Genomic DNA, 20,242 nt, shown 5'->3' on the forward strand with positions numbered 1-20,242 from the left:
ACGCGGAATCTCAAATTAACCCCCCTGGGTTGGATTCCTGTCACAGTTAGGTAAGGGTTAAGCAATGGGGTCTGCTAAACTATGAGTTGTGACTGCTGCACCTCAGCTAGTATAGTGAAGGGAAAAAAACTACCCCAGACTCTGGACAATGGAGACCAACACAATCTGCTTGAGCAAAGTTTATTGAGTTGTGCAGCTATGTACAGGTAGTCCTCAACTTACAACAGTTCATTTAATGACAGTTTGAAGTTACAATGTCACTGGAAAAAAGTGACCTATGACCATTTTTCACCTTTTGCAACCACTGCATGCATCAAAATTCAAACGCTTGGCAACTGACTCATATTTATGACTGCTGCAGTGTCCCAGGTTGCCTTGGGATCCCCTTTTGCGTACTTCTGGCAAGCAAAGTCAATGGGGAAGCCAGCTTCATGTAACGTAACTTCAGTGATTCACTTAACAACTCTGGCAAGAAAGGTTGTAAAATGGGGCAAAACTCACTGAGCTGTTTCACTTGACAACAAAAAGGCAGAATGACTCCTTAGTGGCAGCCCATCCAAAGCCATGACCAAAACAACCCAGTATTTTTAGCTTTTGATTTGTGGGCTCAGGAAGCCTTGAGCACCAATGGAGCCTGCAAGGGATAAAGTTCTTCAGAACATAAACCCTGAGTTTGCAGTTTCAATCTCTTAGTAAGCTATTTGTGTGTCATATGGTTGAAGAGCGAGTATGGTTTAGTGCAGGGGTCTTCAAATTTGGCCTTTTATGACTTGTGGACTTCAACTCCCAGAATTCCTCAGCCAGCGTGCCTGGCTGAGGAATTCTGGGAGTCGAAGCCCTCAAATCATAAAAGGGCCAAGTTTGAAGACCCCTGGTTTAAGGCACCAGGCTAGAACCTGGGAGACTCAATCCTGCTTTAGGGATGAAGCCCGCTGGGTAACCTTGAGCCAGACATTTTCTCTCAGCTCTAGAAAGGAGACAATGGCAAAACCATTTCTGAAATCTTGCCAAAGAACCTTGCAGAGACTTGCCCAAGAAGTTATTAGGAGTTAATACTGATCCCAAGGCACACCCTGCCCCTGAAAAGGCACTGATACATCTCTGCAGCCATTTACTAGGCCAAACTTTTTTATTAATAAAATTATTAATTATTTTCTCCTTCAATAGCCATCAATGAAAAATTATGGGATGGGCGGTCAGCAAATCTAGGTCCTCTTGATTGCCTAATCCTGCACTAAGTTGAACTATGTGGTTTGTGTCTCATGATCACAAAGTCCCAGAGGACTGGCCCCTTGTTCTCTTGGTAGAAAAAACAGGGAAATGCCATTTCCTTCTGTGAGTGAGATGTGCTGGGCCAGCAAATTAATGCAGATTGTTATTTTCCTATGCGGGGTGGCTGTAGAATAAATTTACAAAGGAGTGTAGAGTTTGATGCAAGAAAAATACTGGGGGAGGGGAAGTGAAGACTGATACAATTTGTGGACTAGAGCAGTTTCAGGAAAATATATGAATATTTCAGGAAAATATTTCCTGATTTTTTTCAGATCTTGCTGATCTCCTTTTTATAATAGCAATGAGCTTTTCTCATCTACTGCAATGTTTTAAAATCCAGTCTCTTGTATGCAGAGCAGAATGTAGAAGAAGCCAGGAAAACATTTAATTTATTAGGTTTATATCCTGCCTTTTCTCCAAAGGTTCTTGATCTGCATTTTGACAGATGAAATCTCTTCTGGCTAAATTTGGATTAAGGAAGGATCAGTCTGATTTTCTTCATGTAGATCAAGACCAATATTTACAATCTGAGACTTTTTGGAAGCTCTTGACTAGATACTAAGCAGGGTTTTAGGTGGCAGAGGTGAGCAAGTGATATCTTATTTATGATGACATCATCACAAAAATGAAACAAATTTTGCAAAGCCATTTGCACTATTTATGTGATGATGTCATGACACATTTGACAATACTGTGGCTTGTAACATGCCCGATACCAGGTTTATCTTTTGAAAAAGAAAAAGCAAAAGAAATATTCCAGTTCCTCAATGGCAGATTGTTTAGATCTCTAGAATGGTTAGAAGTGCTGAACTTTGATACTGTGAGACCATTTTAAAAATAAATATGGATGCCAGGAACAAGTATTGGCACAGTATAGAATTAAAATAATGTAATAATTGTATTAAGAAACCTGTTAAAAAGATTGATAATATAACAATGCTGCAAGCTCATTGCTGCTCACTAGGTTTCTGTCAGGGCCAAATAACCAGCATTCACAGATCAAAACATCAAAGAATTTATTAGTGCTACCTATACACAAGATGTAGGGACGCGGTGGCTAAGTGGGTTAGGATGCTGAGCTTGTTGATCAGAAGGTTGGCAGTTTGGCGGGTCGAATACCGAGTGCCACGTAACAGTGAGCGCCTGTTACTTGTCCCAGCTTCTGCCAACCTAGCAGTTTGAAAGCACGTAAAATGCAAGTAGAAAAATAGGGACCACTATGGTGGGAAGGTAACAGCGTTCCGTGCGCCTTTGGCGTCTAGTCATGACCACATGACCACGGAGACGTCCTCGGACAAGCGCTGGCTCTTCGGCTTTGAAACGGAGATGAGCACTGGCCCCTAGTTGGAAACGACTAGCACGCATGTGCAGGGGAACCTTTACCTTTACCTATACACAAGAATCAGGTCAAATAACAGTCAAAGCTAAATTGGCATTACATAAGGGTCAAAGGAATTCATAGAGGACTGGATTTAAGTCTCTTGTGGGAATGCAACGACTACAAACAGATGATACATTTAACCCCACTTTCCAGCTCAGCCTGCTCATCTCCTACAGTGCCTCTACATCAGGGGTGTCAAAATGCCGGCCCGTGGGCTGGATGCGTCATGTGGAAGCTGAGCCCACCCCAGCTCCGGCAAGAGGAAAAAAGTCACGATACGTCATAACATGTCACGTGATGCAGTGAATTTGATACCCCTGCTCTAAATGATCTATTCTAGGGTAGTGTTTTTCAACCTTAGTAACTTTAAGATGTATGGACTTCCAAGTCCCTGAATTCCCCATTCAGCAAAGTTAAGAAACATAGGACCAGGATCAGACTTAGTGTAAGGCTCGTATTCTAGAACATGGGATGTTTTTCCTAACAAATCATGCATTGTAAAAATTGTGCTTTTTTCGTATTCCTTGTATGCTAAAAAAGAAAGGATGGGCCTTTTTTTTGGTATAACTTTGTTGGTTAACACTACTTCTTAAATTTGGAGGGGAAGAGTATTTACGTATGTACTTAGTTTCATATTTACACTCCACGCCAGACAATTTTAGAAAAATGTAACTATACTGGGTTCAACTAATGGGATTAAGCAGCTCAATTTTGCAACTTTGCAAACTGTATAGATTTGTCTTAAAAACACATGCAATAAAAAAAATCATTAAAGTCTGGGTTGATGAAAATGTCATCTCCGCTGCCATCTAGTGCTGTAGTTTTTCATTATTTTTCTTCAGATGATTCCACCATGAAATATTCCTTCCCCTTCTTCCATTCAATGAAATACCTAGACAATTTTGGCTTACAAAATAATTATCAAGTCTTTTCTAAACAAGGACTTTTTTTAATCATTTGCTGTGTGCTTCTCTTATATGAGAGAACACGCTTTGCTAGCCCAAATTATTCAGATTTCTGTTGCAGAATTGCAGCGATGAGCAATTTTGATGAGTTCCATCCTTCTGAGAGGCAATAAAATCCATTTAGAAAGGTCTGGTTTCTTATTAACTAAGCAAGCACAATTTGTGTTTTTGCTATTGATATCACCAGAAAAAAGGATCATCAAGTTTTCTGTAATCTATTGGGCCTGTTTACTTGAACTGTTTTCACGTGTCTTTGAATGCGGCTTGAGATTGCTTAATCAGGGAGTCTGTGTAACGGTTGCTGGCTTTCCAGACATGCATTCTCCAGGATGATCATTGGTTGGCTCTAGGGCGGCAATAGGGTCTTTTAAACCTATTGGCTGCTGCCTAGTGGCCAGCAGTATAAGTAGCTGCATAGAAGCCTTGGTTACTAGTTCAGTTCCTGTTATTCAGTAAAGCATGTTCCTGCCTGAACTCTCTCGCCTCATCTCCTGCTTGCAAAGAACCCAGTACACAACATTTTCCATTTTGTGATATTTGCTCCTCTCTTTTTTTTCCTTCCCTCTCTCTGCCATGCCACCACAACACTTCCTGATAATTCCAACAAATTGACTGACACCTCAGTGGTTAAGATCCTGTTCTCGTCAACCAGAAGATTGGTGGTTCAAGATACAAGTACCATGCAATGGGATGAGCTCCCATTACTTGCCCCACTCCTACCAATCTAGCAGTTGGAAAGCATGCAAATGCCAGTAGATAAATAGAAACCACTTTGGTGAGAAGGTAATAGGTGTGCCCTGGCATTTGGTCATGCTGGCCACATGACCATGGAAGTGTCTTCAGACAAGCTGGCTTCCTTGGCTAGAAAACAGAGCTGAGCGCTGCCCCGTAAGAGCTGGACACAACTGGACAGCTTTACTTTTATGATACCCCGAAGAATAAACAAATCACATGGGATGGATTTCCATCATACTCTAAGGCAGGGGTCTCCAACCTTGGCAACTTGAAGACTTGTGGACTTCAAGTCCCAGAATTCCTCAGCCGGCTGAGGAATTCTGGGACTTGAAGTACACAAGTCTTAAAGTTGCCAAGGTTGGAGACCCCTGCTCTAAGGAGTCTAAGCTAAAATGTACAGTTCTCAACTTACAACCCCAATTGGAACTAGAATTTTGGTCACTAATGATGCAGTCGTTATAAGTGAGTCATCACATGACTGGACCAATTTTATAACCATTCTTATTGCAGTCGCTAAATGAGTTGTGTGATCATTAAGTGTGGACAAATATAGTTTCCCCAAATGGTGAGCATTGCCTTAGGAAGTTGTTATTAGAAAAAGTTTGGGAATTAAAAGTCTAGAAGGTATTGAGAGTAAGACTGGAGGATCCAGGTTCATCCTCAAGCATGGAAATGTACATAAAGAACTGTCTCACCCTGATTGTATCTCTTGTCCTGTTATATCTGTCAGGAGATGCATGCTCTGAGTCCCATCAATCAAAAAGTGTCATCTGGCTGAACCCAGGAAGAGACCTTTTTTTGTCATGCTATCTACTCTATGAAACGTAAGTTTCCTGGAGATCAGATTTTCTCTGAACCTTCCATAAGGCCTTGAAGATCTGGGTTGTTGGGGGCCTTTAAGATGTGGGAGAGCCTATTATATGGTTATATTATTTAATGTGTGTTGTTTCCCCCCCCCAAGTTGCCATATATTGTTATTTATACTTTTGTTATTTTGCTTTTATTATGTTTTTAAGTATTCTTAGCCACCCCAAAGTCATGTAATTTAAGAAGGTTGTACGTTCAACAAACAAACTCAGAGCTGATACAATGAGAGCTTATGCACTGGAGACAAATTTCTTGTGTGTCCAATTACACTTGGCCAATAAAGAATTCTATTCTGTTCTGTTCTATTCTCTCATTGGATGGTATTGTGTTGTTCACTCACAGCACAACCTATTTTATAGGACTGTTTTTGTATGAATCAAAAGGCAAAACATCTGGAGAAAAGGATGGATGGAATTGGTTGTAATGAATACATTATATTAGTACTGGTGTGCAGGTATGTTTTCTAAAATTCACTGACTACAAAAGTAAATATTAAAAGTTCTTTTAAGATAATTTAAGATAATTGATTTGGATTGTGGAACATAATAAATGCAAATATCTAAATAAATTCTGTAGGATGAGGGTGAGTAATCTTCAGCTTCAAAACTATACATGGCTCCAAAATTTCTTTTTTTACTTACTGATGCCTCCTCTGAACAGCTGAAAACTCAGAATCTCTGCTTATCTATTTTTGAACCGCTTTGTCCACTAGATGGCAGGAAGAGATTTGAGAAGGATTTTCTAGGGCTCCTGGGAATACTTAAAAAAAAACAACCCACCTGTTTCCATGAGATTATGGGTTTGTCTTTAATTTTAGATTTAATAAGAAGATACTTAAAAATGTAAGTGTATATTGCATAAATCGAGGGCAACTTTGCCCCATGAAAAGAATTGAGAATTCTATCAGCTGGATCTAGGAATTAGTGAAGTTATTGGAATCTCCTATTTATTTATTTATTTATTTATTTATTTATTTATTTATTTATTTATTTATTTATTTATTTATTTATTTATTTATTTATTTATAGAAAAAGAAGAAGGTAGAGTAGTGTTTCAGAGTTAATCTCCAAAATGTGCTTCAAAACATGAGCATAGCACCTTAAAATCTCTGCAGATTTTTCTGGGTTGCATGGCAAACATGAAGGGTAATTCTAGGAGAAGATATAGCTATTTTAATGTTGTGTTAGAAGGAAAATTAGATCTGTTCTAAACCAGATTTAAAGGAAACACAGGACAAGCAGAGGAGAAAGTTATTTCTAAAGGCACAGTGCAAACCAAGTACAAGACCAGCTGCTTGGAGATAGTCAGATGTGAATTTCCAGGAGCATTTTCTTTTATAGACAAAGTCCCTCTCTTGTTCCTTAAAAACGTAAAAACCAAACTTGCCCACTTGGAATTCTTGAACAATGCAATTAGCTGGCTGGACAAAAGGGGGCGCTCTGAGGTCAGACTCTGCTGGGCTTGTGTTTTTTTGCATTTTGAATCAAGGTGATGGCCTTGCAAACAAATAACCTTTTGTTTATGAAATGGGAAAATCTCAGAGGGAAGTCTCTGATGTTCCAAAGAGTTTTTCTTTATTTGAGCAGAATAATTTTGCTAATTTCAGCCTTGGTTTTAAATCTGTTTAAGTGTAATTTCTATTTTTTTTTGCTCCAAATTTGGCTGCAAGTTTGGATGAGAAAGAGCAGACTGAACAGATGAAGACTGGATGGTGGAGAGGTGAGACTGGATTTCCTTCTTACAGTTGCAAAATGTTGCAATATTTCTGGAGTTAGAATCTGAAATGCTGCACTTCAAAAGGGGTCAAAAAGGAAAGAAATGAAAAGGAAAAAAATATCAGGGACGGGGGTCTAAAATCTAATGATAAAAAAAGAACAATAAGAACAAAGCCAAAAAAGATACATTCCATTTTAGTCCTTTTCCAATGCTACCAATTTATGTTAAAATTGTCAAAGTTGGGTTCAATAATTAACTTGCTTGGACCAGCTGCCTGCAATTAGTGCAGGTTCGCATCCCACCAGGCTCAAGGTTGACTCAGCCTTCCATCCTTCCGAGGTAGGTAAAATGAGGACCCAGATTGTTGGGGGCAATTAAGCTGACTTTGTAATAATGCCGCTTGGGGGGTGTATGAAAGCCCTAATAAGCAGGCATATACATAGAATGAAGGCTACTGCTAAGCTTGTAAGCCGCCCTGAGTCTTTGGAGAAGGGCGGGATATAAATGGAATAAAAATAAAAATAAATAAAATAAATATTTGATGTTTTCTCATCAGAGGCTTAATACTAATTAGGCAGGTGGGAAGGGGTTTCTTCTGCATAATGCATTCCTTCCAGATTGTGGAATTCAACACTTTGGAGGCTCTTTTGACTTTAGAAGAGCATCCAAGAGACTACTTTTTATCAGCCGTTTGAAAAACAAGGGCTTTGTTTATGTTTTGATTTACTTTCTCTCTTTCTGTCTCTCTTTCTGTCTCCCCCTCCCTCCCTCCCTCCCTCCCACATTTTGGACAGAGAAGACTGCTGGTTTGAAAGAGGGGTCAAAGAGGTCATCTATGTCAAAATTGAGCAGCCCAATATCATTTATCTTCAGTCCACAACACAGTCATTTCAGCAGTTCCAAGAAGGCTCCACACCCATTTGCACTACTCAGGTGACCCTGGAGACACAGATAAGCCTCCAGGTGGCCTCAACAACCCTCTAAAAGAATGCAAATGACCAGCTGTCTGCAAGGAGTATAAATCTTTCCATTCCCCCCCCCCCACCATCCAGTCAGAGCTGAAGCAGCTCCTTGGACAAGAATTAAAATGTCTTCAAAGAGAAAAAAGAAAGTTTAGTTGCCTCATGAAAAAGCACTTTTGGAACAGGAGACTGTGAATTTTAGTCCCACCTAAGGCGTGAAAGCTGGCTGGTGACTTTGGACCAGTCACTCACTCTCAGCTCAACGCACCTCACAAGGTTGTTGCTGTGGGGAAAATAGGAGGAGAAAGCATTGTGTGTATTCACTGCCTTGAGTTATTTATTAAAGTAATAAAGCTGGAAAATAAGTAAGCAACCAAATGTCCTTGTGTCTCAATTAATTTTTATTAAGGCCACAGACTAGCATTACATGTCTTTGACATGTGTTGTCAAGATATCCACTGTTCACAGCATGCAAAGGTCCAGCAAAAGAGGTTCAGAATTGAATTTTATAGAGGCTCAGAAATGGAATAAGAATTGATTTCAATTTGTTAAAGTTGGAGAAAGAAAATCTGCCCCCAATCCTGCCTTGGCAAAAAAAGTTTACTGTTTCCACTGTTCCTTCTATGCATTCTTTTGTTGTTGTTACTATTGTTCTTTCAATTTAATATTTACTTATTAAAGTCTATGTTCATTATAGATATCAGGATATAAAACAATAAAAGTACACAAACTGAATAATCATCTCATCATCTGGAAACAGGGAAATTGGCAATCCTTTTGTAAACAAAAGTATTCCAGCAAGTCCCCAAAATAATTGCAAAGTTGGCACTTCTTTTATTCCTGTCAATCTAATACTAATCCTTTTCAATTCCTGGTGCTAAATGTTAGAAGAAATAAAGAGAGAAAAATTTACTAAGGGCATTGCTATTAAAGCCTGGTGACAGGTTGTCTCTCCATCACCTTTCTATGGCAAACTTAAAATAAAATAAAATAAATCTAAGGCCAGATCAGGTTTTTGACACCCAGATCAGGTGTAAACTGCAGCCATAGGCTTACAGTATATATATAGGCCTATTCCCAAGGTTTAGGAATGACAAAAAACTGAAAATATTTAATTTAATTCACAGAACACTGGTACTTAAATACTATAACTCAGAGGGAACTTTCTCTTGCTTTGCAATCCTTCTGAATGTATTTATTTGTTTAAAAGTGTATGCTTTTTAAACCCACATGGAAACACGATTAGAATAATTCATTCAGTATTATTATAGTTCATAATATTATTCACAATTCTTGCTTCAAAATTTCACAAATCCTTGTGAGTTTGTATAGGTAAAATTATGGAATTACAGAGTTGGAAGTATCCTCAAGGTCATCCAGTTCAGTGCAGGATCAGTAGAGAATCTCAGGCAGATAGAGATTGTTGTTGTTGTTCAATCTCAGATCTTCAGTGAAGGATAACTAAGTGGGTTTTAATGCAAAATACAGCTGTTCTATTTTTTCCTTCCTGGATGAATGAAATAGGAACAAAAAGGAAGTAAGAACACACTCAAATGGATTACCTCAGAAATGGAACTTAACGGGGAATGAAGGTGTTACAGAAATTGGCTTCCCCCAACACAAGAACACTCTGAATAAATCCTACATAGACTGATGTTGCCCCAGTCATGTCACTCTTTTGCAGAAAGCTATCCAAGCTTTAGCTATATGACTGTGGGCAAGGATCAGAATCCTATAGCAGCCATGGCACAATTTTCTACACATTTTTTTCCCTACAAGGAGAGCTTCACTTTCATAGTCAAGCAGGTATAGGAGCAGCTCCAAGTATTTTCCTCTGAAATATACAATTGAATCATTGCTGGTTTTGAAAAAAGTAGGTGTGTGAACAGGCTATGCTGCTAAACCAGTTGTCTATTTTTCTTGGCTGGTTGTTCAGTCAGACCCTTGTCAAACTTTTTCAAATTAGGGTTTTATTGAAAAAAAATATATGTTTTTCCTTATTTGTATTTCATCCCTTCTCCTTCTATCATTGATAAAATCTCAGTTTAACAGGCTGCCTAGCAGGGGGGAGAACTTGTTACAATAGACATTATATTTTTTTTAAAAGTAGACTATATCTCCATTTAACATATTCTTGCCTATTAAATAATAATTAGAATTGGAAGGCTCATCTAGTTCATTTATTTGTAATATGCAGGCAAATCAATTAAACCATCTATAAGAGATAGCTAACCAGGCCTCTCTTAAAAAACTCTAGCAATGGAGAACCTATTTAGATATAAATCACACCTAGTGGACTATATAGTTTTAAAATGAAATAAAATCCAAAGCCACTGACCATGCTTTAGATCAATTTTCACATCTGGCCAATATCTTTTCAGGAAATCCAGAGTTCAGTCTGGTATTTCCAGGTACAATGATATTTCAATTGTATCAGGGTGGTTGATACTATTCTAGCACCACTAAATTATCCAATTTAGTACTATGATGGTTAAAATGATAATTCCTAATGATTTTCTTCCTGTCAAACAACATTTTCCATAAATTTTCCTGACATGATTAATTGCTGAATCGATGGAAATATCTCTAAAGAAAGATCTAAATCTAACCGTTATTCTGATTCTGAAATATACTACTGGTTTTGTAGATTGTGGATAAAAACCATTTCTGATTTTCAATTTTGTGGGGTTTTTTTGCCAGACACTGAATTTTTAAGCAGAAGAGTCACATTAGCTGTGTACCTCTGTAGCATATTTCAAAGTGGGGAAAATATTTTTCTCAGTAAAGTTACCATATAAACTCTGAATTCCTTGCCGATCATCATCTGAAAGACGAAAGGTGTTTGGATTCACATAGGAGTAGGTAGGGTACATCAGGGCTCCACGGACATTAGTGTGAGCTAATCCCAGGGAATGCCCAAATTCATGGGCAGCAACAAGGAAGAGATTTATTTCTAAAACACAGAAAATAAGTAGGTGAATTATAAGTATTAGTCATTCAGATATATGCATATACAGTCATATTCTGTATGTCAAGAAAGCTGCATGAAGTAGCAAAAGTTTTAAGGAATATGGAAGAATATTTTTTATTTTTTTATTTTAATTCCATTTATATCCCGCCCTTCTCTGAAGACTCAGGGCGGCTTACAAGCTTAGCAGTACCCTTCATTCTATGTATATGCCTGCTTATTAGGGCTTTCACACACACCCCCAAGCGGCATTATTACAAAGTCAGCTTATTGCCCCCAACAATCTGGGTCCTCATTTTACCTACCTCAGAAGGATGGAAGGCTGAGTCAACCTTGAGCCTGGTGGGATGCGAACCTGCACTAATTGCAGGCAGCTGGTGTTACTTAAGGAGGCATTAGCCCACTGCTCCACCAAGGCTCAGATAATACAGGTAATCATTGACTTATGTCAGTTTAATGATTTAACAGCTAACTAGCTTATGTACTGTAAGATGTAATGATGGGAATGACTCAGCAGGGTTTGTGTTTTTTTAAGAGCCAGCAGGGTCTGTGTCTCTTTAAGAGCCTCTGTATAAAAGGGAAGGCTTCGCTGATGTGTTCTCTCTTTTCGGCTTCCTGCTGTAACTCTGGTTTGTTGGATCCTGCTGTATTAGCATGTGATGTTATAGATAATGTAAGATAAACCACCATTTACTATAGACCACTGTTTACAGTGTTTACTCCTGGGTTATCCTGTGCAATAAGACTGTGCACGCTCTGACAACTTACAACCACAACTGAGCCAAAAATTGCTAAGGGAGACATTTGTTAATAAATTTTGTCCCATTTTATGACTTTTCTTGCCACGGTTCTTAAGTAAACCATTGCAGTTGTTAAGTTAGTAATGTGGTTGTTAAATAAATCTGGTTTCCCCATTGCAAAAGGGGGTCACATGACCCTGGGACACTGCAACTGTTACAAATATGAACCAGTTGCCAAGTGTCTGAATTTTGATCATGTGAGCATGGGGATGCTACAATGGTTGTAAGTGTGAAAATCGGTCATAGGTCACTTTTTTAGTGCCATTGTAAGTTATAAAATTACCTGTAAATAAAAGTACATTTATGGTCATAGCCAAATGTCCATGTAGTACATATACAACAAAATGTATTAAAATTATAAAGCTAGTGGCCTTCCATTGTGAAAATGATCAATCACATTCCATTTAAACCTTGAGTTTCCTTACATGAAGAGAATAGATTTTATCTTTTTAAGCAACGGGTTGCTTTAACATTTGACATCACTGAACCCCATGAATTGATCATTTATAAAAACAATACAATACAGGCTGTCATTGTTGAATGACCACTCCTTCGGTGACCATTTGAAGTTATGGTGCTGAATGCAGGAGTCATACAGTGCTTCCTCCGAATTGCAGTCATTGTAGTATCCTTACAGTTGCAATTTAGGCACTTGGCAACTGGCTTGCAATTAGAACATTGCCGCATCTTGCAGATACCTAAGTACCACTTGTGATCCTCACTACTGGCTTTTGACAAGCAAAGACAATGGGGAAGCCAGCAGGAATTTATAAATGGTGATCACATGACTGCAAGATGCTGCAGTGTTATAACAGAACTCTGCAGGACTTGCTTAATGACAGCAACTTGTAAATTGGCCTGCTAACAACCATGTCACGTAGCAAAAGAGTTTTCAGTTCCAATTAAGTGAAGACTACTGTAATTTGGGATATATTATTTTTTTTTATTCCCGTGCAACACTTGATGTGGCCAGTGAAAGTGAGGCAGGTATATAGATGATATAGCAGAAATCTGGTGCACATATTTTTATAGCAAACCTTTGTTAGTTTCTGACCAGATCTCATCCTCATCAAAGTGAGCATCACCACCTAGGCCTCTTGCAGGAGCAAAAGCATGTGCCAGCACTCCACCTCTTCCATCAAAAGGAATTCTGTCACCATGCTCTAAACAGAAAAGAATAAAGTGGCAATCATTCACTGAAATTAATTGCTGTCATCAGCAGTACCAAGGATTCATATATTTTTTTAAAAAGAAAGCTGTGCAAATTTCCAGTGAGAAATGTTTGTTAACTCTCCTTCACTATTACCTTTGCTTTTGTTCTTTACTTTTTTTAAAAAAATTCGTTATTAATTAAAAAGCAATTAGATATATATATAACTTTCCCCCTGGAACTGAGATGCTATTGCCAGAAAGACAAAAACAAAGAAATCAGAGAATGGTCGTTCCCACCTTCTTTTAACTCTGACCCAAAAAATTCGCCATTGGCCTAAAATAGGGGTGTCCAACCTTGGCAACCTTAAGACTTGTGGACATCAACACACAGAATTCCCCAGACAGAAGATTGGATATCCCTAGTCTAAAATAATGACATCTGAAGGAATGTGGTCATCAGAAAAAAAAGGTTGCTTGCCCTAATCAAGAAGAGCTGCTGGAACAACTGCAAGATCTATCACTTGGGGCTGTTTCATGGGATGTTTTATCAGGCTGAGAGGTCACCAGTCTTTCTGGCATGGATCCACCTATCAAGGCTGATTAATGGGCCCTCCTGCAGCATGAGAATGCTAAAAGGCTGCTTCTTTGCCTGGAAACTTTGCCTGGAGAACTAAGAATTCTCTTATCTAAGTGCTGGGTTTTTATCTGGTTTTAAAACTTCTGTTAGGTATCAAAGAATGTGCCAGTTGAAGCATTCCCCCCCCCAAAATTATCTATACAAATTTTTATGGAAACCTAGGAAATACACAGCTTGATTCACTTTACACACATACCACGAAGAGTAGCCACAATTACATTTTTCTGGCTATTGATCTGAAATTTGCTCACTTCCTAATGCAGCTTGTCCTCATATGTAATATGCAGCTTTAAAGTTTAATAGTAACGTAAGCATGAACATACATATGTTGTTCATAGCATGTTTTAGGTGTGTGTCATGTATGTGTTTCACTTTGAGGGCAACTAAATTTCATTTCTGATGTGTGCCCATAGTAAAAAAAAATCACAATAAAGATTATCTTATCTATATATGCTTAAGTTCATTAAGTCTTTTCATAAAATAGATGAGGCTGAAAATCAACCTTGTATAATTCACAATCCATACCTTTGCATTTGCCTAAGGTCAACATACAACACTCACAAAACACAAACCATGAATTTTAATTTCCATAATGAAGGTGTGTGTGTGTTTTTTTTTAAAAAATGCAAGTCCACTTATTGAGCAAGTAGCCTAGATACTTCTAAATAATTCTCATGAGTACACCATTTACATACAAACATTTCTATCTGTATGGCTCAGGTGATTTAAGGATTGCAGTTTTAACCAGCATCTGCTTCTAAATATGCTTCCACTTTTCCCTCACCCATATCTACTTTATACTTATTCCATCATCTTGTCTTGACCAATAATGGAACTAACCCATTAAAAATAAAATAAAATAAAATCAAGCCAAGTGCATCTTATAAAAGGCACTAGCCGATCTTTGGACTTTCAGTAAGACTCTTGAAATGTTCAAAGCAATGCTACTCATAATGGTCCCATTTTATCTTGCATTTGGAGCAAAACATAAGAATTTTGAAATATTTAGAAATCTTTGGCTTTCCAACTTTTATACATGCTTAATTGGTGTATGCAGGACCCAGTTTTAATTAAATAAAACAATGGACTACACTTTGAGGTTATTTGAACAGTTAGGCTTAACCAAAGTCAATTATTTTTATTTATTTTATATATCATATTTAGAAATTGCCCATCTCATAGAGCGACTCTGGGCGGTATACAATTTAATCCCTTTTATAAGAGAAAGATTTTTTCCCCTACTTTTATTTATTTATTTTAAAACATGTATTGCTCTTCAAAATACAATTTGTTCATGAGAAGCTGAAGAAATGAATTAAACTTCTCAGGAAATGTGTGGTTACAAAGATCTGATTAATAAATCAGTGCATAAATAAATAGTGGTTACAATCTAGTTCAATTCATTCTACCTTCCCTAAGTAATTATCTTCGGCTTTAAAACTATTTCCAGTTTTTAAAATGTCTGTTCTAATGATTTCACCCCTTTCATGGATAAACCAACCCAATGGATCTGATTGTGTAGAAGTTGTCGACAAGTTTCATCACTGGTTGTGCTGGTAACAACTAAGTCATGTCAGATAGCCCTTATATCAGCATGATAGATATCTCTTGTTCCAATGATCTAGTTATGGAGAAAAAGCAGAATCAAAGAGCTGGCAGCTTTCCACAGGAATAATAAGGGAAAGTTTGGGAATATGTTTCATAGCAAGTGGAATAACAACCAGATGATATTTTTTTGTCCCAAAGATGCTTTTTCATGTGGCAACTGGGCTTTCTTGTTTTTCTTTGAAGACATTTCGCTTCTCAGCCAAGAAGTTTCTTTAGCTCTCTTCTTTAGAAGCTGAAGAAGGTTCTTGGAGGAGAAGCAAAACATCTTCAAAGAAAAACAAGAAAGTCCAGTTGCTGCGTGAAAAAGCATCTTTGCGACAACTATAACCTGGATGACTGAGAATCTCCATAGACAGATGATATTTTCTATATGGTAGTGGTAAAAATGGAATTTAGAGCTGACCTTGGGAATAGGAAAGGAATGAGCAAACTGTGAAAGAGAAGGAAAATGTCACGGTCCAGAGACAGACGTAATGGTGAGAAAGAAACTCTAAAAAAACCCTTTTGATGTTCTTTAGTATAAGATAGGACAGAGAGAAACTTCGACAGCATTCAAGATTCTACTATTCTACCTTCCTATAATAAATAACATTCAACAACAACAAACGTGGGATCTGTTTCTTGAACTACCCTACTGCAAAGGGGTGTCAACACCCATGCATTGGCAGATGTGAGATATAAACTATAAATAAAAATTAATATATAAAAATAAACAAGCTTAGCTAAGCTTACCTTTATATCCAAAAAGAATTTCAATATCAGCAGGTCCATTGGTTTTTCTAAACTGCAGGGGAGTCACATCACTCCACACTTTCAGAGCATTTTCTATGGCTCTCTCCACCTTGTATTTTGGCATATCAGGGGTGTAGTTGTTAATCCTTTGAGCAATGGAGGAAAACACAGTACATATAATTAGGAAGCAGACTATTCCTTTTTCCTTCTATCTCTTAGAAATCAAATAGAAATATAACTTACCTGTATGTCAATATATTTTTATTCCATTTTGGTGTTCCTGGAAATGTCTGATATTCCAAGACATCTGGAACTCCACACCTGGGCTGTTCCATTACTTTAACGGTTTCAGTATCTATCTTCCCAGTTATAGTTAAATGGAAGAACTTTTGCATTATTTTGATCCGTTCTTCTAAGGTTTGTTTTATTGCTTTATTAATTGGTGGGAAAAAATGATCAAGGTAAGCCTGCATAACCAAGGAGGGGAGGAATTAGAACATTTATTGTATTACTAAACATCTCAAATAATTATATAAATACATTTGTGTATTGGTGACTATACTCTTTGTATAAGATAATCTTTATTGTCATTTTTTACTGTGGGCACAATGGCACACACGAAAAATGAAATTTAGTTGCCTGCTCACAAAGTGAAATACATACATGACACACACCTAAACATACTATACCCAAGCACTACGAGTTCATTGGCAATATCCATTTTGTTGAACGAGTTCATGGTGACCTAACCCTAACCCTAAGTGGAATTTTCCTTCAATGGGATTTTCTCATGTATTTCACCAGGAAACATAGATAGGGTAGGCTACAAAGTGCCTTCCTAACCATACCCAAACACTCCAAATTTGTTCACAATGTCCATTTTTTCTCTACGGGTTCATGGTGACCGAGCCCTAAACCTAAGTAGAATTTTTGGCAATGTCCATTTTGCTCTATGAAAGTGATGGTGGATCTTTTAGAGACCGATTGCCCAAAAACTGGTCCTGCCCCTCTCCGCCTCACGTCTCGCCCCTCACCCAGCTCAGAGGGCCACCCACCAATTTCACGGCCAGCCACAGATCACACAGGTGGCCTAGCAGCGCCATGGCATACACGCCTTTTGGCCGCGCCCCGCAGCATCAACTGTATGTGATAGGGCACGAGGGTGGAGTCTTGTCCCCACTTCCAGCTACCATGTCCTTGGCTGCACTGCTCCACATGGGCGATGCTCGTAGGCAATTCTCCTGTGGGGTGCTGCTGGTGAGGAAGCAGCTGTGGGGAGAGGCGGGGCTGTTGCGACGGTGCACATGCCCACAGAGAGGACTTTGTGTGGCCCCTCTGATATGTGTGCAATAGGCTCGCCACCACTCTCCTATAGTATTTTACAAACCAGCTCCAGAAACAGAGGACTACGAGTGCTGGGGGGAAGAGAAAAGCCCATCCACAAGTTTATAAAGAAGGGAAAAGGGTTGTCACATGCAAATCGACTGAGTCTGGCTACAATCTCAAGGAAAGTTTTAAAGAAAAAAAAAGCTGAGAAAAGATAGTCCTAACGTTGGAACAGGAACATAGAAAGTCAATATCAAAACAGAAATGTATGGATTAAAAAATAGAAATAGAATAGCTGTAGACTTAGAGTATTAGGAAGAAGCTTCTTGGATGAGAAGCGAAATGTCTTGAAAGAAAAACAAGGAAGTCCAGTTGCCTCTTGAATTCTATCTTTGGGATAGAATAAGATAGTTTAATTTTACACAATAAAACAGTTTAGTGTGGGAAAAACAAATAGTCTTTGTATCTGTATCGTTATCAAGAAAATAACTAACTAACCCTAACAGTAGGCAAGATGTGAAAGAAGAGTTTTTTAACTCATTGCACAGCCTGCTCATGCCTGCGTACAGATACAGTTTAGGATAGAATTTACTGCTTTCTTTTTCTTGCGTAAGTTCTTGCATATATTGACTGCACCTGTAAAAGGAATCGTGCATCATTGCACTCTTAATAAACTTCATTTATCCCATGATATATTCTCAAACTAGAACCCTTTCTCAGTGGCAGAGCAATTCTATGGCACCAGAGATCGCGACCTGCATGGTTACATACCTTTATGAATTTCAGGTCCTTGGTGTTGGATAGTGAAGATTGGGGATTGAGTAGTGGAAAGGCAATGCTGCATGGCCACAGCATCAAAGCACTCAAGAGCATCAAGTGGTTCATGCTAGAGCTTCCAAGCTAGCTTTAAAGAAGCAAGTCTTTAGCCCTCAATGTCTTGTAGCCCAAGAACACCAGCTTTTATAAGTCTGAGTGAACAAATGACATGTTGCAAGATTCCAGGTGACTCATTTTAAGGCATTTGTCTGCTTTTTTCTGCTTGTTTCTGAAATATTTTTGTTCAAGTGTCAGAATTTCAAAATATTATCAGGAAGCACAGCTTGATAACTTTCTTCTTCTTCCTTGTTGACCTTTCCACTGATGTATATGTGCAGGAGGTACTTTATTTCTCTCCCTCTTTTCATTTTTTTTCTTTAATCCCCTAAACCACAGGCTAAAGGGAAGTTGACTTTTCAAAATTCAGTCCAACGTAATTGGGAATGACCTAATATTGTTTGACTTGTCCAATCTTTTTTTTTTTTGCTTGCCACCAAGACTCAGCATTTTGATATGTTTATTTTATATATTTTTGGAATTATTCTCTTTTTCCACTTTTTTGGTTTTGTGGGTGTTATCTTATTTTAGGATGGGATTGTTAGCTGCCCAGAGCTTTTGGGATTAAACAGCATGCCAATGAAGTGAATAATCAAACCAAGTATTATTTTCTATGAAGACTTGCAGAGAGCTTGTATGCAGAGGAATGAAAAGTGGAAGAGCCCTTCACAGGTTATGCTTCTGATTTAAGGGTGTGAAGAGTTATAGTTTGTAAAAGTAGCCATGGTGGATGACCTACAACACTGTTGAAAATTGTCAGAATTTTCTGAGTTTTCTGTCAAACAGAATTGACTGTTGAAAAGTGTCAGAAGTCTCTGTCCTTAGCTGTATTTACATTTCCACTTTTAAAAACTATATGACTTCAGTTGCTGTCTCTGGTAGCATATGAAACTTTATGTACCTGGAGGATCTTTAGCCATTCCATCATTTGTATGAATACTGCAAGACCTCAACTGAAGAAAGAATGGGACCAAGCCAACGGTCCTGCAGCTTCCTGTGCCATACTGCACAAACATTCAGCTGTTCTCTCATCTACCGGTTGTGGGACTTTGCAAAACAGGCTCCCAGGTTACACAGAGAGATGTGTAGCCATTTCTGGAATGTTACCCTATTATGCATTCTTTTTAGACCTCCCAGAATGAACAATCTTCAGACCTCAAACTACCAAAATTTTATCCCATTCACAACTCACTCGCATCCAGTTATAGATTCATATAATTCATTGGAGATGCTAACTTCCCACCTTCTTTTTCTTCTGTCTTATCATTTTGAAAAAAAGAGTGGCACCCTTTCCCCGTTACAGGCAGTCCTCAACTTATGACCACAATTGAGCCCAAAATTTCTGTTGCTAATGATATGGTTGTTAAGTGAGTTTTGCCTCATTTTACAACCTTTCTTGCCACAGTTGTTAAGAGAGCCACTACACTTGTTAAGTTAGTAACACAGTTGTTAAATGAATCTGGCTTCCCCATTGACTTTGCTTGTCAGAAGGTTGCAAAAGGTGATCACACGACCCTCGGACACTGCGACTGTTATAAGTATAAACCAGTTGCCAAGTGTCCAAATTTTGATCACATACCATGGTGATGCTGCAAAGGTCATAAGTATGAAAAATGTTCGTAAGTCACTTTTTTCAGTGCCGTTGTAACTTTGAATGGTCACTAAATGAACAGTTGCAAATTGAGGACTACATTTTGTGATCTAGTGATTTATATTGTAATCTAGTGAAAGAACAACTAACCAGTGGAACAGCTTGCCTTCAGAGGTTGTGGGTGCTTCATCACTGGAGGTGTTTAAGAAGAGACTGGACAGCCATTTGTCTGGAATGGTAGGATCTCCTGCTTGGGCAGGGGGTTGGACTAGATGACCTCCAAGGTCCCTTCCAGCTCTATTCTGATTGATTGATTATATAGTAAATACATATAATGCCTTCAAATGATAGCCTGATTCCACAACCTGCTAACGAGAGCTGAATCCGCCCCATGTGCTGAATCATAAATGATTCTGTCATGTTTCAGTCTAGTCTAGTATGTTGTGCAAAACCAGTCAATGAGACAAAAAGGAGAAACAAATAAGATAACAGTAAGATAAAAAGGAGAAAACCCTCTCATTATTTAATTCTTTTTAACTCTTTTTTAACTTTTGTATTTACATTTTGATATACATTTTGATTTGCCCTGAGTCAATAAAGACTCCCTGAGTCTTTCGGGAGAAGGGCGGTATAAAAATTTAATAAATAAATAAATAA

The 20,242-nt window shown here is 38.2% G+C and overlaps 1 protein-coding gene across 1 annotated transcript; it reads right to left on the minus strand.

Moving 5' to 3' along the window:
* Positions 1–10,627: 10,627 nt before the first annotated feature.
* Positions 10,628–18,959, minus strand: LOC308668048 (collagenase 3-like; the record flags this gene model as incomplete). The annotated part of the gene is made up of 5 exons (XM_081327708.1): positions 17,893–18,959; positions 16,039–16,262; positions 15,796–15,941; positions 12,704–12,829; positions 10,628–10,851 (listed from the first exon to the last, which is right to left on the minus strand). Exons 1-5 carry the CDS (start codon positions 18,004–18,006, stop codon positions 10,628–10,630), a joined length of 834 nt encoding a protein of 277 aa, XP_081183834.1. The 5' UTR covers positions 18,007–18,959.
* Between the last annotated feature and the right edge of the window lie 1,283 nt (positions 18,960–20,242).

This window comes from Vipera berus (genome assembly GCF_964194415.1).
Source record: "Vipera berus genome assembly, chromosome: 4".
Taxonomy (NCBI): Eukaryota; Metazoa; Chordata; class Lepidosauria; order Squamata; family Viperidae; genus Vipera; species Vipera berus.